Source organism: Periplaneta americana, chromosome 15 (genome assembly GCF_040183065.1).
Source record: "Periplaneta americana isolate PAMFEO1 chromosome 15, P.americana_PAMFEO1_priV1, whole genome shotgun sequence".
Taxonomy (NCBI): Eukaryota; Metazoa; Arthropoda; class Insecta; order Blattodea; family Blattidae; genus Periplaneta; species Periplaneta americana.
Genome location: NC_091131.1, coordinates 31,486,955 through 31,502,556, shown reverse-complemented (window position 1 = coordinate 31,502,556; position 15,602 = coordinate 31,486,955). Strand labels below are relative to the sequence as shown.

Below are 15,602 nucleotides of genomic sequence, written 5' to 3'. Positions count from 1 at the left end.
ACGTGCGATATTATTCTTCTCTAGTGTTAATATTATATTATATAATTCCATTGCCGCTGTAATTATATTTTAGTTCCTATTTTATTTTACTTATTTATTTATATTATTATTATTATTTTTTTTATTTTAATATTATATCTGAACTGCGACCGAGCACGAGCGCTGCTCATTCGGTCTCAAATTTTGTTAATACTACTGTATCTTCCTTTTATATTGCTTGTATTATTTTATTTGTATTTCTCTTTGTTTGTTTTGTAATTATATTTCTTTTTATTGTTACGTACTGTACCTACTTGTATTTCGAGGAATTATCTTTAGTATAACATATGGTCCTCGATTGATCTATACTTGTATACTTCGTTCCATAATGTCTGACAGAAGATGTAAACATTGCCGGCAGAGGAGGTGAGAAGTATAATTATTGCTCTTCAACCAATGGCAGAGGTCTCATTCCACGATTGCCTCGAAGTTGGGCGATCTGAAGCATTCTAGACTCGCCCAACTTCAAGTTAAGCATGGAATGAGATCTCTCCCATTGGTTGAATAGCAGTTATACTTCCTTCCTCCGCTGTCGGTAATGTTTACTTCTCTTGTCAGACATTATGAGACGAAGTATAGTTATTTGCCTTCCAAATAAAAAGTTTGGGCATTCCTGCTTTATTTTATTTTTAAATCCAGCACCACAAAGTGAACCGTAAGTAATGTCATTAATTTCAGAGCGTTATTCTTTGAGATATTTCAAACAAAAAATGTAATACAATTTTGCTCGTTTTTGTTTCCTTTTCGAGATAAAAATTATTTTATATAAAATATTTCTAAGTGTGTTTCGGGAAAGCCATCGATTTAATTCCCAATATTGTCAGTCAATTTAAGAGATAAGTATATTGTGATAATAAATGACTGAAAGAATTTTAGTTTTCTCCTTTAAAAGTGCAAAAATTTGATCCGAACAAATGTAATTGTTCGTTTCGTAAAGAAATTTTACAATGCTATATTAAATAAGTTGTTATTCTTTCATAATAATAATAATAATAATAATAATAATAATAATAATAATAATAATAATAATAATAATAAAACTGCCTGTCAGCACAAATTTATACACAAGAAAAGAGTGACCCTTATAACAATTATAACAATGTAATATACATAAGCGTTCAAAAATAGATAAAACAAATAACATGGATTCATTAAGTTAATGCCCAAATAAACGTAATCCTCCAAGTCGTTATTGCAACAAGGGTAACTCACAGTTAGGAAGCTGTATTCTGATCCGAATTTCCGATCGTGTATGGGTTTGAATCCCGCTTGGGCCAATTACCTGCTTGGCTCTTTTCGAAGTTTTCCACAACTCTAAGGAGAATGTGGGGTAAATTCATAGCGAATATTCAGTCTCAAATCACAGTTATGAATTCCACAGACTCCAGATAACCTCGCTAATACACAATAATAAATTAAATAATCGATTAACAATAATAAAGGACTGCACTTTCTCACTCAGTTCTGTGTATATTCAGCTACATAATTCTACACATATGCTGTTTCGTAATTCACCGTTGCATTAACTAAGCTCCCTCTCTATAAATATTCCGGAATTAACTTATATCAAACAGATGGATCATATTCATCATGCGAATTAAAACAAAAGACATGCTTCCTTGTCTGTCGTAATATATACTGTGAAGACAGACTGGCAGGCCTTTGAACTGCATTAAAAGGCCACCGACCTTTTTCCCCAGTCTATTAAAGCACTAAATGTTATTTTGTTGTTTCACAACTAACAGGGAACAGCAAAGCGACTAATGGCTACAGCAATGGCCTTTCATACACGAATACACGAGTTAAAACTTCGGTAATTCCAGAAGAAAACCTTACAATCACACCATGGCTTAAACACTCTCTCGAAGTTTGCACACTGGTAAAAACTGTAAAGAACGAATGATCTACAAGCTAATAGGTTACATCGCAGTCTTTTCGTTACGTGAAGACCATGGTCGCTGGTTCGTGTTCACTCTACAGTACTACCACAGTCTAGTATATACAGTCACGAAGCTCAATACGTTGTAAATATGCATCCATAGATAGTTGCTAACCACTAGGATCGCTAATATCGCCTCATTACAGACAATGCGAAATAGTGCCGGCACAGTCTATTGTTCCTAGCACCCTCACAACTCAAGCTTCGTGACTGTATATATATATATATATATATATATATATATATATATATATATATATATATATATATATATATATATAATTTTATTTCAAAGCGTGCAGTTCGGTGGCTTCTTAGAACACCCCACTTACAGATTTATGACTTCCTACACAAACACCTCTGACAATTCCATCCTGTCCCCTCGTCCCAACATTGCACAGTTGCCACAATCCTGGTGACCTTCGAAATTATGCAGTGAAACTGACGGGATTCTTGAAATTCGGAAAAGATGCGGCAACTCTGCCTCCACGTGGATTTGACGGGCACCTGTCAATTCTTCTGAACGAGGGTTGTGATTGGTTACTAACAAGAGAAGACAATATTTCCGTCACAGTAAGGAATACATTTATTTATGACAATCAATTAGTAGGGGGCAGTAGAAGGTCTGTCGGCAAAGTCCCTTCTATGAAACTGCACTCCATGAAAAAAAATAAAGTATACTAGACTGTGGTACTATACTAGCGTTCAAAGATACCTGATCCCTGCTAATCGATAGTGATTGATAATTTGTTCGTGAAAATGTGGCTTCTTCATTTATTACTTTCATGTATAGGTGGCGAAGATAAAAGTCAGTGTTGCCAATCGCACATAAATATACCAACATTTTGGAATTCAAAATTTCATTCCCCTCTGCTGATCGAAAAACAACACTGGGTCTAGCGGGAAACCGCTGATATTGTCAATTATGATAATAATTTATGCTTAATCCACATCATTTTCCCCAACACTCTTTAACGTCCCAATAATAGTGTCACTTATTGAAAACTAGCAGAAATATTTCAAAGTTTGCCCATTTGTTACATCTTTGGATCTGACTCATCCCGTGGATAGAAAGTTCGCTTATACACGATCAGAAAATTCTAGGTCAGATATCTTTGAAGTCAGTGTACAGACCAAAAAAAAAAAAAGTGCCGACTAATTTTACTAAGTTCCATATACAACGCATTGTGCATGTGCAGTAAACAAGAACGCGTAAATGTACGCTACTTGTGGACAGTCTTGCGAAGCTTGTTGCCTACATTCAGGAGGACTGCTACAAAGACTCGTGCCAAATTTTATTTCCGTATCTGTACAATATGTCGATGTATTTTCGATGCAATATCCTCTGCAATCTTAATGATTCCAAACCAAGATAGTTTCGCCACGTGTTCGTCCACAAATCATCTAAAAAAAGTTTAGATACTGTTTGAATTACATGGTGCAGTTCCGTTTTGGTCTATTTGCGTTGAAAATACAAGTCGTTAATACAGGGTCATCATTTTATTTTTACTAACATTTTTAATATTAACCTGGCTATACTTTTGGATTAAGAGTTAAGAACCGGATACAGTTTGCTACACCCTCCCACGACTGGAGTTCGATGATACTGGCGTAATACAAACAAATCACTTTACTAGCTATAGGAGGGAAGAAAAGTAGTTCATCCATGTACGAGTCGATCTGGTTGGCGAGTTGGTATAGCGCTGGCCTTCTATGCCCAAGATTGCGGGTTCGATCCCGGGCCAGGTCGATGGCATTTAAGTGTGCTTAAATGCGACACGCTCATGTCAGTAGATTTACTGGCATGTAAAAGAACTCCTGCGGGACAAAATTCCGGCACATCCGGCGACGCTGATATAACCTCTGCAGTTGCGAGCGTCGTTAAATAAAACATAACATAACATAACATCCATGTACGTAAACTAGGAAGTATCGCAATTTTGAGTTTGATAATTTTCATTAGATTTCTGTTTAATCAAAATACAGTACAGTATTAACAATGTGTTTTTACTCACGAACGTATTCATTATGTAGTGTATATTATACTGTCTACAGCACATTAGCGTACAATATAGAGAATGAAGTTAACTTGAAAAATAATCATAATATGGATATTTAAACACATTTTTGGAAATGGTAACCGTTCATTTCAATACAGGCTTCAGTTAATTTGTGCATATTATCGCACTATAGACTATTGCATCTAATTCCAATTACAAGTTTCGTCTTTCGCACTAGTAACTCATGTTGTACCTTCTCTATAAAAGAGTACCTTACGTACTGTAAATTCAATCTTCACTTCTACCCGACCCGCACAGATAAAATTACTCAGACATCTATCTACTGTCCGTTCAAGTGGTTATGTCGTAGGATCGTAGAAAGGGGAAAATCACGTGACAGCTAATTACTTAACGAGGCTCTTTTATTTAAGTTATTTTAAATATTTGTATAATATTGCGTAGACGTCCAATTCCTAACAGAAATTAATGTTTTTCGAGCAGAAGCAGGTGGGGGAAATCGGAATGCGACGTAGGCAAACGGACGACAGTACCTTTGCGAAAATATGATTCAATATTGAAAGTTCTTTCGTCACTGGAAAACGCGAACATATTTCTGGAACGTACTATACTCACTAACTCAGTACTGCTTACTACATGCGGTCTTGGTTCTGTGTGGAGGACAGTTGGAACTTCATTAGTAGAAGGGGTGGGAGCGAAGTACATTCAAAAACTCAGGTACAATAAAAATTGAAGTAAAAATGAAATGATGACTCTGTACAAGATATGATAATATACTAATGCCTAAATAAGACTGCATTCGTACAACGATGCAATGCTACTTTCTGGTTTCCAGAAATAACTGTCCGTTCGTATGATTATGTCACGCTATTTTCACTAAATGTCGGACGGTGTTCAAGAGAACCGGTATCATGGCTGATGTAATTTCCAATAAACTGACACCTACATTAAATTTATACACGAGATCAACGTTACGAGTATGTTCGTGGATCGCATACCAAATTCATGCAACCAGGTACTTTATATTCGCTCCGCCTCCTTTAGTAACCTATAGTTCGTGTCTGTATAGAACTGATGTGACTATCGTAAACAACGATTTCCACTCTTCTGAAATGCATTATATCCATACTGTCTTAGCTCAGTGAAAGGGATATATGTATATATGAATAAAGGACCAGCATGCACCAATAATCGAGGAGAGGGGGAAGATCAAAATTGGAGATTTCGGATTGTACACAACAGTGTTGAAGTCAAAATTCAATTACAATCTGTCAATTCTTGCTCTTCTTCTTGAGGCGATATAATATTTATCATATAGAAGTTTCAGACTTTCTTCGGATCAAGACTAAACTCTGACATCGTGGAGCTCCCTCACCGTGTAGTCAACACAATGCAATGCCACCGCAGAGACGTCACAGGACACGTACAAGACAAGCCATGCTAAATATTTTATCACCCATTAAAATCCATAGCCTTCAACCGGTTTGAATCCGCGGACTTCAGATCCAGTGGCTAACATGGTAAGCACGAGACACTGCGGTTGACTTCAAATACCGAATACATGAAAGGAAATTAATAATAATAATAATAATAATAATAATAATAATAATAATAATAATAATAATAATAATTTTTGTGCAATATCAGGGCCCTTAACTAGTCATTTTACACCCCGATTCTACGAGGGTGGCTCATAAAATGTAGCTATTGTCGAGATGCGTGGACGTGATGATGATGATGATGATGATGGAAAATTTTTAGAATTTTACAAAGGAATCGGGGAAAACTCCATAATAATAATAATAATAATAATAATAATAATAATAATAATAATAATAATAATAATAATAATAATTAGACCGAAATATCACTAATTTCATTCGTCGTAGGCAAAATCAAATAAATGTAATTAAATTATCCTTATTTACATTTTGGATAATTTACGGATTGCGTCTTCAGGTAAACATCAAAGACTTTCATGTCTAGTGAAAAGAGTAAATTCCTTCCAATAATAAAATTGGTACAGATTCTCTACATGCCATTACAAATCACAAAAACTTCCTTTTTTGATAATTGAAGGGCTGAAAATGAGATAGTCCAAAGCCACACTTTTAACAAAAATTGTTTTTTGTGCGAGTTCATTTCTTATAAAATAGGGGTAAGCTACTAGTAACATATTTTAAAAATTACTCAACAAATGACGTAAGTATACGCCGAAGAAATTATGACACGCACCTAATAGCTTTTGACTCTAAACCTTTAACACGCTCTCCTGTAACATTTAGTCTGTGTGGCTTAGAACTATATAATTCTCATCCCTTCAATTTACTGACATCTTCAAATAAATGTCAACAATTTTCATTCCTCGTAATATCTTCAACGCAATGCAATAGAAAAGTCTGCTCTTTTTGTACAAAGTTATTGAGTACCGGTACTTATTTTTCATGCTGTGAACTGCATCAACTGTACCAATAATCACGATATCGGTACAAAAAATAATATAATCCACAGTGTCACTTCATATTTATGATATAAACACAGTCTAGTATATACAGTCACGAAGCTCAATACGTAATAAATATGCATCCATAGATAGTTGCTAACCACTAGGATCGCTACTGTTGCCTCATTACAGACAATGCGAAATAGTACCTGCACAGTCTATTGTTCCTAGCATCCTCAAAAGTCTAGCTTCGCGACTGAATATACTAGACTGTGATATAAAGATTATTATTCCTGTGTTCTTACCGAAGTAAACATTCCAGTCTCCATAGTGTCTGTACTGCAACTTGGTAGGGCTGGGACGCGAAGTTTGATAGTGTGAATGATAGTAAGAAGAAGAACGTGGCGACGGCGTGCGGAATGACGATGCCATGTTGGTACACAACACTTGTCCAACTGTATTTCACAAGAATATTAAGTCACTTATCAAAGTTTTGAGTATTTCCTCTAAACTGTCAACAGTTTCAATCTGAAAACGAACACGCAGAAGGCTGAAGAAGATCTAATATCTTTTTTACTGCTGAAGAAACACGAATTATCGATTTCTTATCTGATCAACCTGTGGCTGCATTGAATTCTGAATTCTACAGTATTACTGCGTACGAAGAGACCCCACGAGTTGCTATATTGCAACTGCGTACACGTTTGAAATAACAATTGCCGAGCTACGTTGCCACTAGTTACATAACAGATGACTCATTTACATGTAAACGTGTAATTTATTTACATTCATTTCAACATCTGTAATGCCAATTTTCTTATACCTTTTTTAACATGCTATACTCTATATGTAATATACTTTACTCTCCCAGAACGTTTTCAATTGATAATACTTTGCTGTGATTATACATTTTATTCTTTATTTGTTCGAAGGTCATGTGCAAATATTTCATAAGTTATCGGTCCTTCACTTGATCCACAAGTTGGATGACCTGGGACATTTTCTCAGGATTATCTTTCCCTAGTAAGCTGATTTCTTCATATTCTCTTATCTTCAGAGAAGATATAAACGACTAAAACTTTAATGATAATACTAATATAACTATCGTTCTAAGCAAATATTAGGCAAAGATTTGTAAATGGTTCTTTTTGTACAGTTTCGTGACATTATTATTATTATTATTATTATTATTATTATTATTATTATTATTATTATTATTATTATTATTATTTATTTATTTATTTATTTTTCAAATTTATTTATTTATTTAACACGTTAGGTTTACACTACATTAGCCATTGCAGCCCGAAAGAGCAGAAGCTCGTGCTCGGGCGCAGTTCAGTCTACTTAAATAAAACTAAAGTAGTGTTAATTCAGCACAATAATATTAATATATAGTAAAATACCGACCATGTAATGACATATACAAATATAGAAAACACAAAGTAGACTACACGTGTATTACATTACAATTTTAAACTAATATAGCTTAAGGAAAGACAAAACAATTAAACAATTAATCTAATTTGTCTCTTAAATCTATGTGTTCAGTGTAAGCTGTAATTAATGCATTATATATTCTGGGTCAAAAATTCCTGCTGTGTTTTAATCCAGCAGTTTTATTATTATTATTATTATTATTATTATTATTATTATTATTATTATTATTATTATTATTATTACTACGGGAAACTACTTCAAAACTATACAAATTAATGATATTTACGTATGTAAGTTCTGCACTAGTCAAAGAAAGAGTGTACAAAATTCGAAAATAATCCTTTTTTTATTCTCCGTGTTTCTCTAGAAAGAAACTAAAAGAAACAGTACGTAAAAAAAAAGGGGTCAATCAATCACAAAAGTTTCAATAAGAGTCTATTCATGTTTCCTTTTTCTAAAAGATTATACAGATCTTCCTCAGCCCTCTTAAAACACGTAAACAATATTGTATCCTTAAGCACACACATATGTTGTCACAGGATGCCGGCGAGAAGAAAAAGTTGAACGTTCAATAAATTCTTATCGACTCTCGCGAACTGTTTACTTTGCTACGAAGATTTACAGAGCTCTTGCGTAATTCCACTAAGTACAGAATGTCACAGAAATACTCCCACAACAACACACAAATATGATAATCTTCAACCACTTGCTTCTTACTACAGAATGGCTAGTAGCAATACTTCAACGTTTTAGCTAACCTACTCTACAGTTGTGCCAAGTTTGATTCCAACTGCCCCCAAAAATAACTTTTCACAAGGCACTTGTGTTACTGTTTGCTGGGGACTTCCTCCCTTTCTTTTCGCGAAAAAAGAAATAGGTTACACGTATAGATCACACAACAAACACGCTTGCTCAGAGCTCCGCTTGGAAGGACGTCTCCCGAGCGCATTAAATCGACAATTAAACAAACTTAACTACCACAGTGCAGTTGTGTCATCATGGGCTCGGTAAAGCTGTCACTTGGGAACAAGCCAATTATATTTCTTCCAATGACACACTACACCCAAGTTCATCATTATCAATACTGCAACTTTGTAACATTGACGATGAACACACGTTAAAAAACGAGTTTACATGATATGACACTGGAGAAAGAAACCAACACGCCAAGTTAAAGCAAAGTCAAACATAAAGCTTTGTAGCCCACATTTTTCTCGTATATCGAAATCATTTATCTTTGCTGGATCAATTTATTTTAGGAAGTAGTTTGAAACGAAACGTAAAAGTAAACAACTGTTTTTAAGAACTTGATTTTTATATGGGTATTAGATATGAAAACTAATGGTAGACAAGAATTTATCATTCTCAGCGGAATGGCATCGACTTTTAAGGAAATATCTGAAATCGAGAGTAATTATGAAGAATGACCTTATAGATTTATCTAAATTTAAATAAATGTGTAGTGAAGAATATTGCTGGAGAACCTTTTAAGTGTAGTGTAAATATTTGTAATTTAAATTTATGTATTGTATTGATTAATGCTGGTTGAGTGGAAGAGAAGGCCTTATGGCCTTAACTCTGCCAGCGAAAATAAAACATTATTATTATTATTATTATTATTATTATTATTATTATTATTATAAAAGACAAAAATGGATTGATTTCGAAAGGGTAAAGAAACACTGATTTGGAAAATTATTTATTTATTTTATTCATCTACCGTATTTTCTCGAATAGCCCGCGCACTTATTTTCCCCAAAATATACAGTAAAAAATAGGGGTGCTCGGCTTATTCGTAATGTAGTAGGCAACATTGCCCAATTTTCCTCCTGCGTAACTCCTAAGATGGTAGGGTATGCCGTTATCTTACCGTGCAGATATTTCAATTGTTAACATTTTTAATGGCGTTTGGATTAGCAGTACATGCGTGTAATTGTAGACCTACTGTATAGTTTGTATAGCTTCAATTCTGAAAATGAAAACCAATGAAGGTATGAAATTGCGATGCTTTACTTGCAGCAAAAAACTTATAATTAACTGAATTGTATTTGTGTTTAATCGTTTTTACTTTGTAGTGAATATGTTTTATTAATTTTTTCTTTCTTTTCAAAGTATGTTGTGCGGCTTATTCGAGGGCGCGGGATATTCGAGAAAATACGATATTAATTTATTTCTAAAACTGGACTGATTTTAAGCGTATCTGTTAAAAGAAAGTACAATTGTGAAGAAGGATTTGAAATTTATTTATTTATTTATCATTCATTTATTGCAATTGTGGACTCTTCTGCGTTTATTTCAAATGACAACTAACTGCGCAAAATTATATAAGTGTAATTGTTTTCCTTTGCATAAAAAAATTGCAGTTATGTCTATATGTGTTTGGTAATTAAGACAACTAATTGCAAAAATTTATTATTTCTTCAGTGTCTTTTTTTGAAAAGCTGGACTAACACTTAAGAGTATTTGATAAGAATACGACTATAAAGTATTATTATCACCTTTTAAAATAATCTAATTTTAAAATTAATAGAACGTCAATGATTTCAAGAACATTTGTAATGACAGCTAACTGTGAAGGTTGACACACTTTTATTTTCCATACCAAAATTGGAGTAGTTTTATAGGCGTATTTTTTTTCAGATTGGATTAATCATATAGAGGTATTTGACACGATATATAATATTTAATATTTTTCTTATTCTTATCAGTAAAATTAAACTGATTTCATAACTGTGTGTAGTATGAAAAGTGTTGCGTTACTCTAAGATTCAATGTTATTTTCGTTGATTTCTTTCTGCAGAATAATATCCAATTCGAAATAATGATAATTTCTCCAATAAGCGTTCAGCAAAAAAATATCATACAAATTTCGACACTGACAATATAAACACTAAAACACACTTCGAAAAATCTTGTTTACGCACATCAATAAGTATGTCTGCTTACATTTCCAACTTTTCCATGCCACGACAACACAAAATGTAACAGTCCACACGACAAAGACTATTTTAATAGTATACTAAAACGTGAAGCTCCTATTTATTGCAGAAACAATTCACAGACGTTGTATTACTAATGTTACACTTGTAACACACCAGTGCGAGTTAATCACTGACTGAATATGAACCGAATAAAGTAACGCTTATTATGTCCTGGATATGAACCGTGAAGGCCACCAATGCCATAATAGAGATAGAGAAAGACTTTTAAAAAAATCCTAACGACACCTACGTAAATAATCGCAACTACAGGCAGCAGGGGTATAAAAACTGCTCTGCAACACATGATTACATACGTGGTTCCCAAGACAATTAAAACGTAATTTGTCAATTACGTAGAAGCTTGTGTAGAGTATAAGTTACGAGTTGTACGATCATGTTCCATGAAAACCATTAGTTTACAATGGTCTAGTTCTAAATTTAATAAGGCAAAGAGAATGTAGGCCTAATTTTTGTGTAACGAGAAACTAGTGCGTGTAATCCTGGTCAAATATTTCTTCCTTCGTCACATTTCATCTCTTCCTTTCTCACTGACTTACAATCCAGTGCGGTGTACTGAAGAGTATAACTTACTCGTATCTTTTGACCAATACCAGAGAGGGGCGCATTGCGGCTCCCTGCTCCTGTGGTCAGAACGGTACACGGTCATCGCTGAGACAACACAGAACAGCATATGACAAGTGACAAACACCCAGTGTCATGGACGGAAGATAAAATCTCTTCCAATGGCGAAGGAAGAAATCGAACTACGGATCGCTTGTATGGGAAGCGCAACCGCTATCCACAGAGTCAAGGCAGTGGACTCTTACCAAATACAAATATAATTGAAAGCCATGGAATGGAACGTGATGAACATTATAATCTCCATTCATTCAAGTGTTCTGCCCAAGGACAGGTCTTTCATTGAAAATTCAGCATTCTCCAATCTTGCCTATTTCCCGCCTTCCTCTTAGCCTCCGCATATCTTTCATATACACAACATTAATGTTGTCTAATATCGATATCTTCTTCTGCCCCGAACTCTTCTCGCGTTCACTATTCCTTCCAGTGCATCCTTCAGTAGGCAATTTCGTCTTAGCCAGTGACCAGACAAATTCTTTTTTTTCCCTCCCTGATCAGTCTGAGCATTATTCTTTCTTCATCCACTCCTTCCAACACAGCTTCATTTTTTATTCTGTCTGTCCATTTCACAAGTTTCATTCTTCTCCTTATCCACATTTCAAATACTTCCAGTTGCTTCTCTTCACAACGTCGTAATGTCTACATTTCTGCACCATACAATACCACACTCCACACAAAGCACTTCACGTCTCTTCCTTCATTATTTTTCCAGAAGTCCGCAGCTTTTGACTTCCTGGCAGCAGCTCATGTTATTGCTTATAGTACACACCAAGTATTTAAAGCTGTGCACTTATTAAATATTAATTCTGCGTAAATTTGTGTGAAACGAGTTGTATAATGGGATATGATACAGTCATCGTCGTCATCTCATCTATCGTAAAGGCTTAGATTCTTAGACTAGTGTAGATTTTTAACAACCAAAGAACTTTAACATGTAGCGGGACTCCCTGACATGTGGTTGGCATAGTGCAAATAAAAATAGAAGAGAAGCAATATAACGCATAAACACGCAGTCCCTATAACAGGAAGATAAGCAGAGACAAGATTTTTTTTATCAGTGAATATTGAGAAAATTGTTTAAATTAAGAGGTTAGGTACAGCTTACAGCAGTAAAATTTTGGAAATATTCAACTTTTTTTTTCCTCCATTACTGTATCTTGTACAATAATGCAAATTGGTATGTGTAAAACACTGTCCTTCTGCTATATAAAAAATATACAGTATATATATATATATATATATATATATATATATATACACACACGACTTAAAAAATATTTTTTTTTCTTTTCAAAATTCAAAATGGTGACAGTTCACTGTGCAGTGATGAAGCGTTTCCCTCGTAACTCATAAACTTGTTAACTTTTTCATGTTCTCTCTCTTTTATTTTATTGCTTACACTCATGTTTACAATATCACGCTCTTTCAACTACATTCCTCAATAAATAATATTTTTTTTTACATTGTGTTACAAAAAATACTGATAGTTGACCATTTTTTAAAATGATTTATTTTTTATCAGACAATCTATCACAAGTAGAGAAATGATCTTGCATCACATTGTAGATATGACATGCATAAATGCACACAAAAAATGTCATTACAGAATGTTGGATAGTTTTTTAGTTATGTGGGAAACGCTTCATCACTACACAGTGAACTGAATTTTGAAAAGAAAAAAAAATGTAAATAATTTTTTTAAATCGTAAAAATATTTTGTTTTTCTTTTCATATAGCAAAAGGACAGTGTTTTGCACATACCAATTTTCATTACTGTACAAGATACAGTAATGGGGAAAAAAAATGTTCAATATTTCCAGAATTTTACTGCTGTAAGCTGTACCTAACCTCTCAATAAAAATGAATTTTAAAAGTATTTAACGTATCACCTCCTACATAATAGCCAAATTGGCTAGTCTCCTATACATGAGACAACTCATCTCGCCTACGGTATTCCGTGGTTTTCCTCAGGCGTAAGACAAATGTCTGGATGAGCCCTATAAGAAATGGGCCACGGACCTATATGCCCTTCCCCATATATATTCCACCTTTATTATAAATGATGTATGCCCTAGTTCAGATAATATTAATAGTCTATTAAATATACGAGGTCACTCAATAAGTCGCAAATTGAAAGAACAGGGACCTCTCAAATTGCAGATTAGATTTCACGGCGCTTCTTCCGACGGCCTTCACCTGCTTTGTCATCGAACAACAGATGACGGCGTCTTGCCATCCTAACGGCAAACACCAGCCAAATCCTCCTCGCCCCGTTCCGTGATCGGTTGATCAATCTCAGCCCCCCTCGCGTATGTGGTACCTAAGAGGTTACGTCCAATTTCGGCTTCCCCTTCAAAATTTTCTAGAGCTCCTTCAGGGGAGCAGCGTAACCCGGAGTGAGACTAGTGGCCAACAGGCTTGGAGCTCACATATTTAGTTTTGTACAGCCCCCAACCCCTTGCAAGGACGCGTTTTGCGTACCTTTTAAATTTTCCTCCCAATTCTCCTTCGATTTTTCGATTCGATATTTAACGTAGTTATGAATAGGTTTACAGCATTTATTAAGACGCGATTTCTTCATGGAATTTTGCTTATTTTTTTTAGAATAAGTAGATCTATATAATTTTGGCGACGAATGAGAAAAGATGGCATATGGTAAATATAACGGGTTGTAGAAGGCGATGCTATGAATACTTTTTTTTAAGCAACCCAAACTAGCCAAGGTCGGAAATAATTAATCACAGAGGTACTGCCCTATGAAATGTGGGATTTTCTCACCTGTTTATTACACAGCCCAAATATCCTCAACCTCACTAAGTTCGTAAAACGTACAGTATAATGCCATGCCATTGCCACTCATCGTTCTGTGCTCTATTCGGAAGCAAGCATGGAATTGTCGAGAGAAGACAAACCACGGTTCTTCGTTGCACACTTTATAATTAAACTAGCCATCATCATTTCGAACATTTGTTACCAATGTGAAAGACAAGTTTCTCACACGTAAATTAATTTGTAAGTTTTAATTTCTGACGCTAGGTTGCGTGATTACTGATTATAAATGACATTATGTCATAATTATTACTAGAGCTGTACCTCCGCCGTTTCTTATTTCTATGGTTTTGCTTCATGAAAAATATTCATCTACTCCCCCTCCACAACTTCTTAAATGTGTGCTACATCATTCATTAACACCTGTTTTTTTATTAAGTAGGAAATTTTATTATAGCTTTCTTTCTTTTCTTTCAAATGGAAATTCGGAATGTCATTGTGAATAGCGTTAAAATTTTAACACTGGCGGTAAATACCCGCAAAAGTAGGATTTCAATAAATGATCTAGTCCAACGTTTATGATAGCCGAAAGCATTTGTACTTACAAATTCATCAGACCCCGGCTGTATTCTTAGCAAATGGAGACTTTTCTAAGAGTTTCTGGTAATAATTTCTAGTAATAATCTCACAAATTCATTAAGTGAGTGGCATTTTGTGTTGAAAGTCATATTAAAAATTCCCGTTAATTGGTGATACATTTCTGATTACTACACGACGTAAACTTTTAACCGAAATAAAATTGCCAAGAGCTACTAACCATATAAGACTACAGAGAGCAACAAAATGAGATCGAAACATTAATTTTAAAACCTTGTTCTAATTTATCCTATATCAGCATCACCAAATTGCAACAAACAAGTTACGACATTTTCTTTCTTCATAGTCATCTTTGATATCTGCTACGGCGAAGTTATACTCATCTAAAGAAAAATGTTTCGATATTAGAGAGGTGGCTCGTGCGTTCCTTATGGCACTCGCACTCGGGAGGTCCGTAGTTCGATTCCCAGACCGACCAACCTGACTGTGGTTTTTTTCCGTGATTTTCCACAGTTACTTAGGCAAATGTCGGGTTGGAATTTTCATTGTCACAGTTTATTTCCCTTCCCCTCCCGTGTAGAAAAAGAATTTAGATTTCATATCATTCATCTTCTTCATCTCATTCCATAAAAATTCAGGTCAAGACGCAATATCTCTGCCAGAATCCATTCCTTAAGAGCACTTACAAGGGCGCTTCGACACCTATGGAAGGGCCGTTGGAAGTAGGGGGCCCCATT

The 15,602-nt window shown here is 34.7% G+C and overlaps 1 protein-coding gene across 4 annotated transcripts in view; it reads right to left on the bottom strand.

Moving 5' to 3' along the window:
- Pax (Paxillin) overlaps nucleotides 1–15,602 on the bottom strand; it is a 266,633-nt gene that overhangs the window by 158,320 nt on the left and 92,711 nt on the right. The window contains exons 1-2 of one of the 4 annotated variants that reach the window (XM_069846898.1): nucleotides 8,405–8,855; nucleotides 6,745–6,967 (exon numbers count right to left, since the gene is read on the bottom strand). The exons of the other annotated variants lie outside the window; for them this stretch is intronic. Of the exons in view, the coding sequence (XP_069702999.1) occupies nucleotides 6,745–6,871 (127 nt within the window). The 5' untranslated portion in view covers nucleotides 6,872–6,967; nucleotides 8,405–8,855. Of the gene's footprint in view, nucleotides 1–6,744; nucleotides 6,968–8,404; nucleotides 8,856–15,602 lie in introns of those variants that run through there. 4 annotated transcript variants of the gene reach the window in all.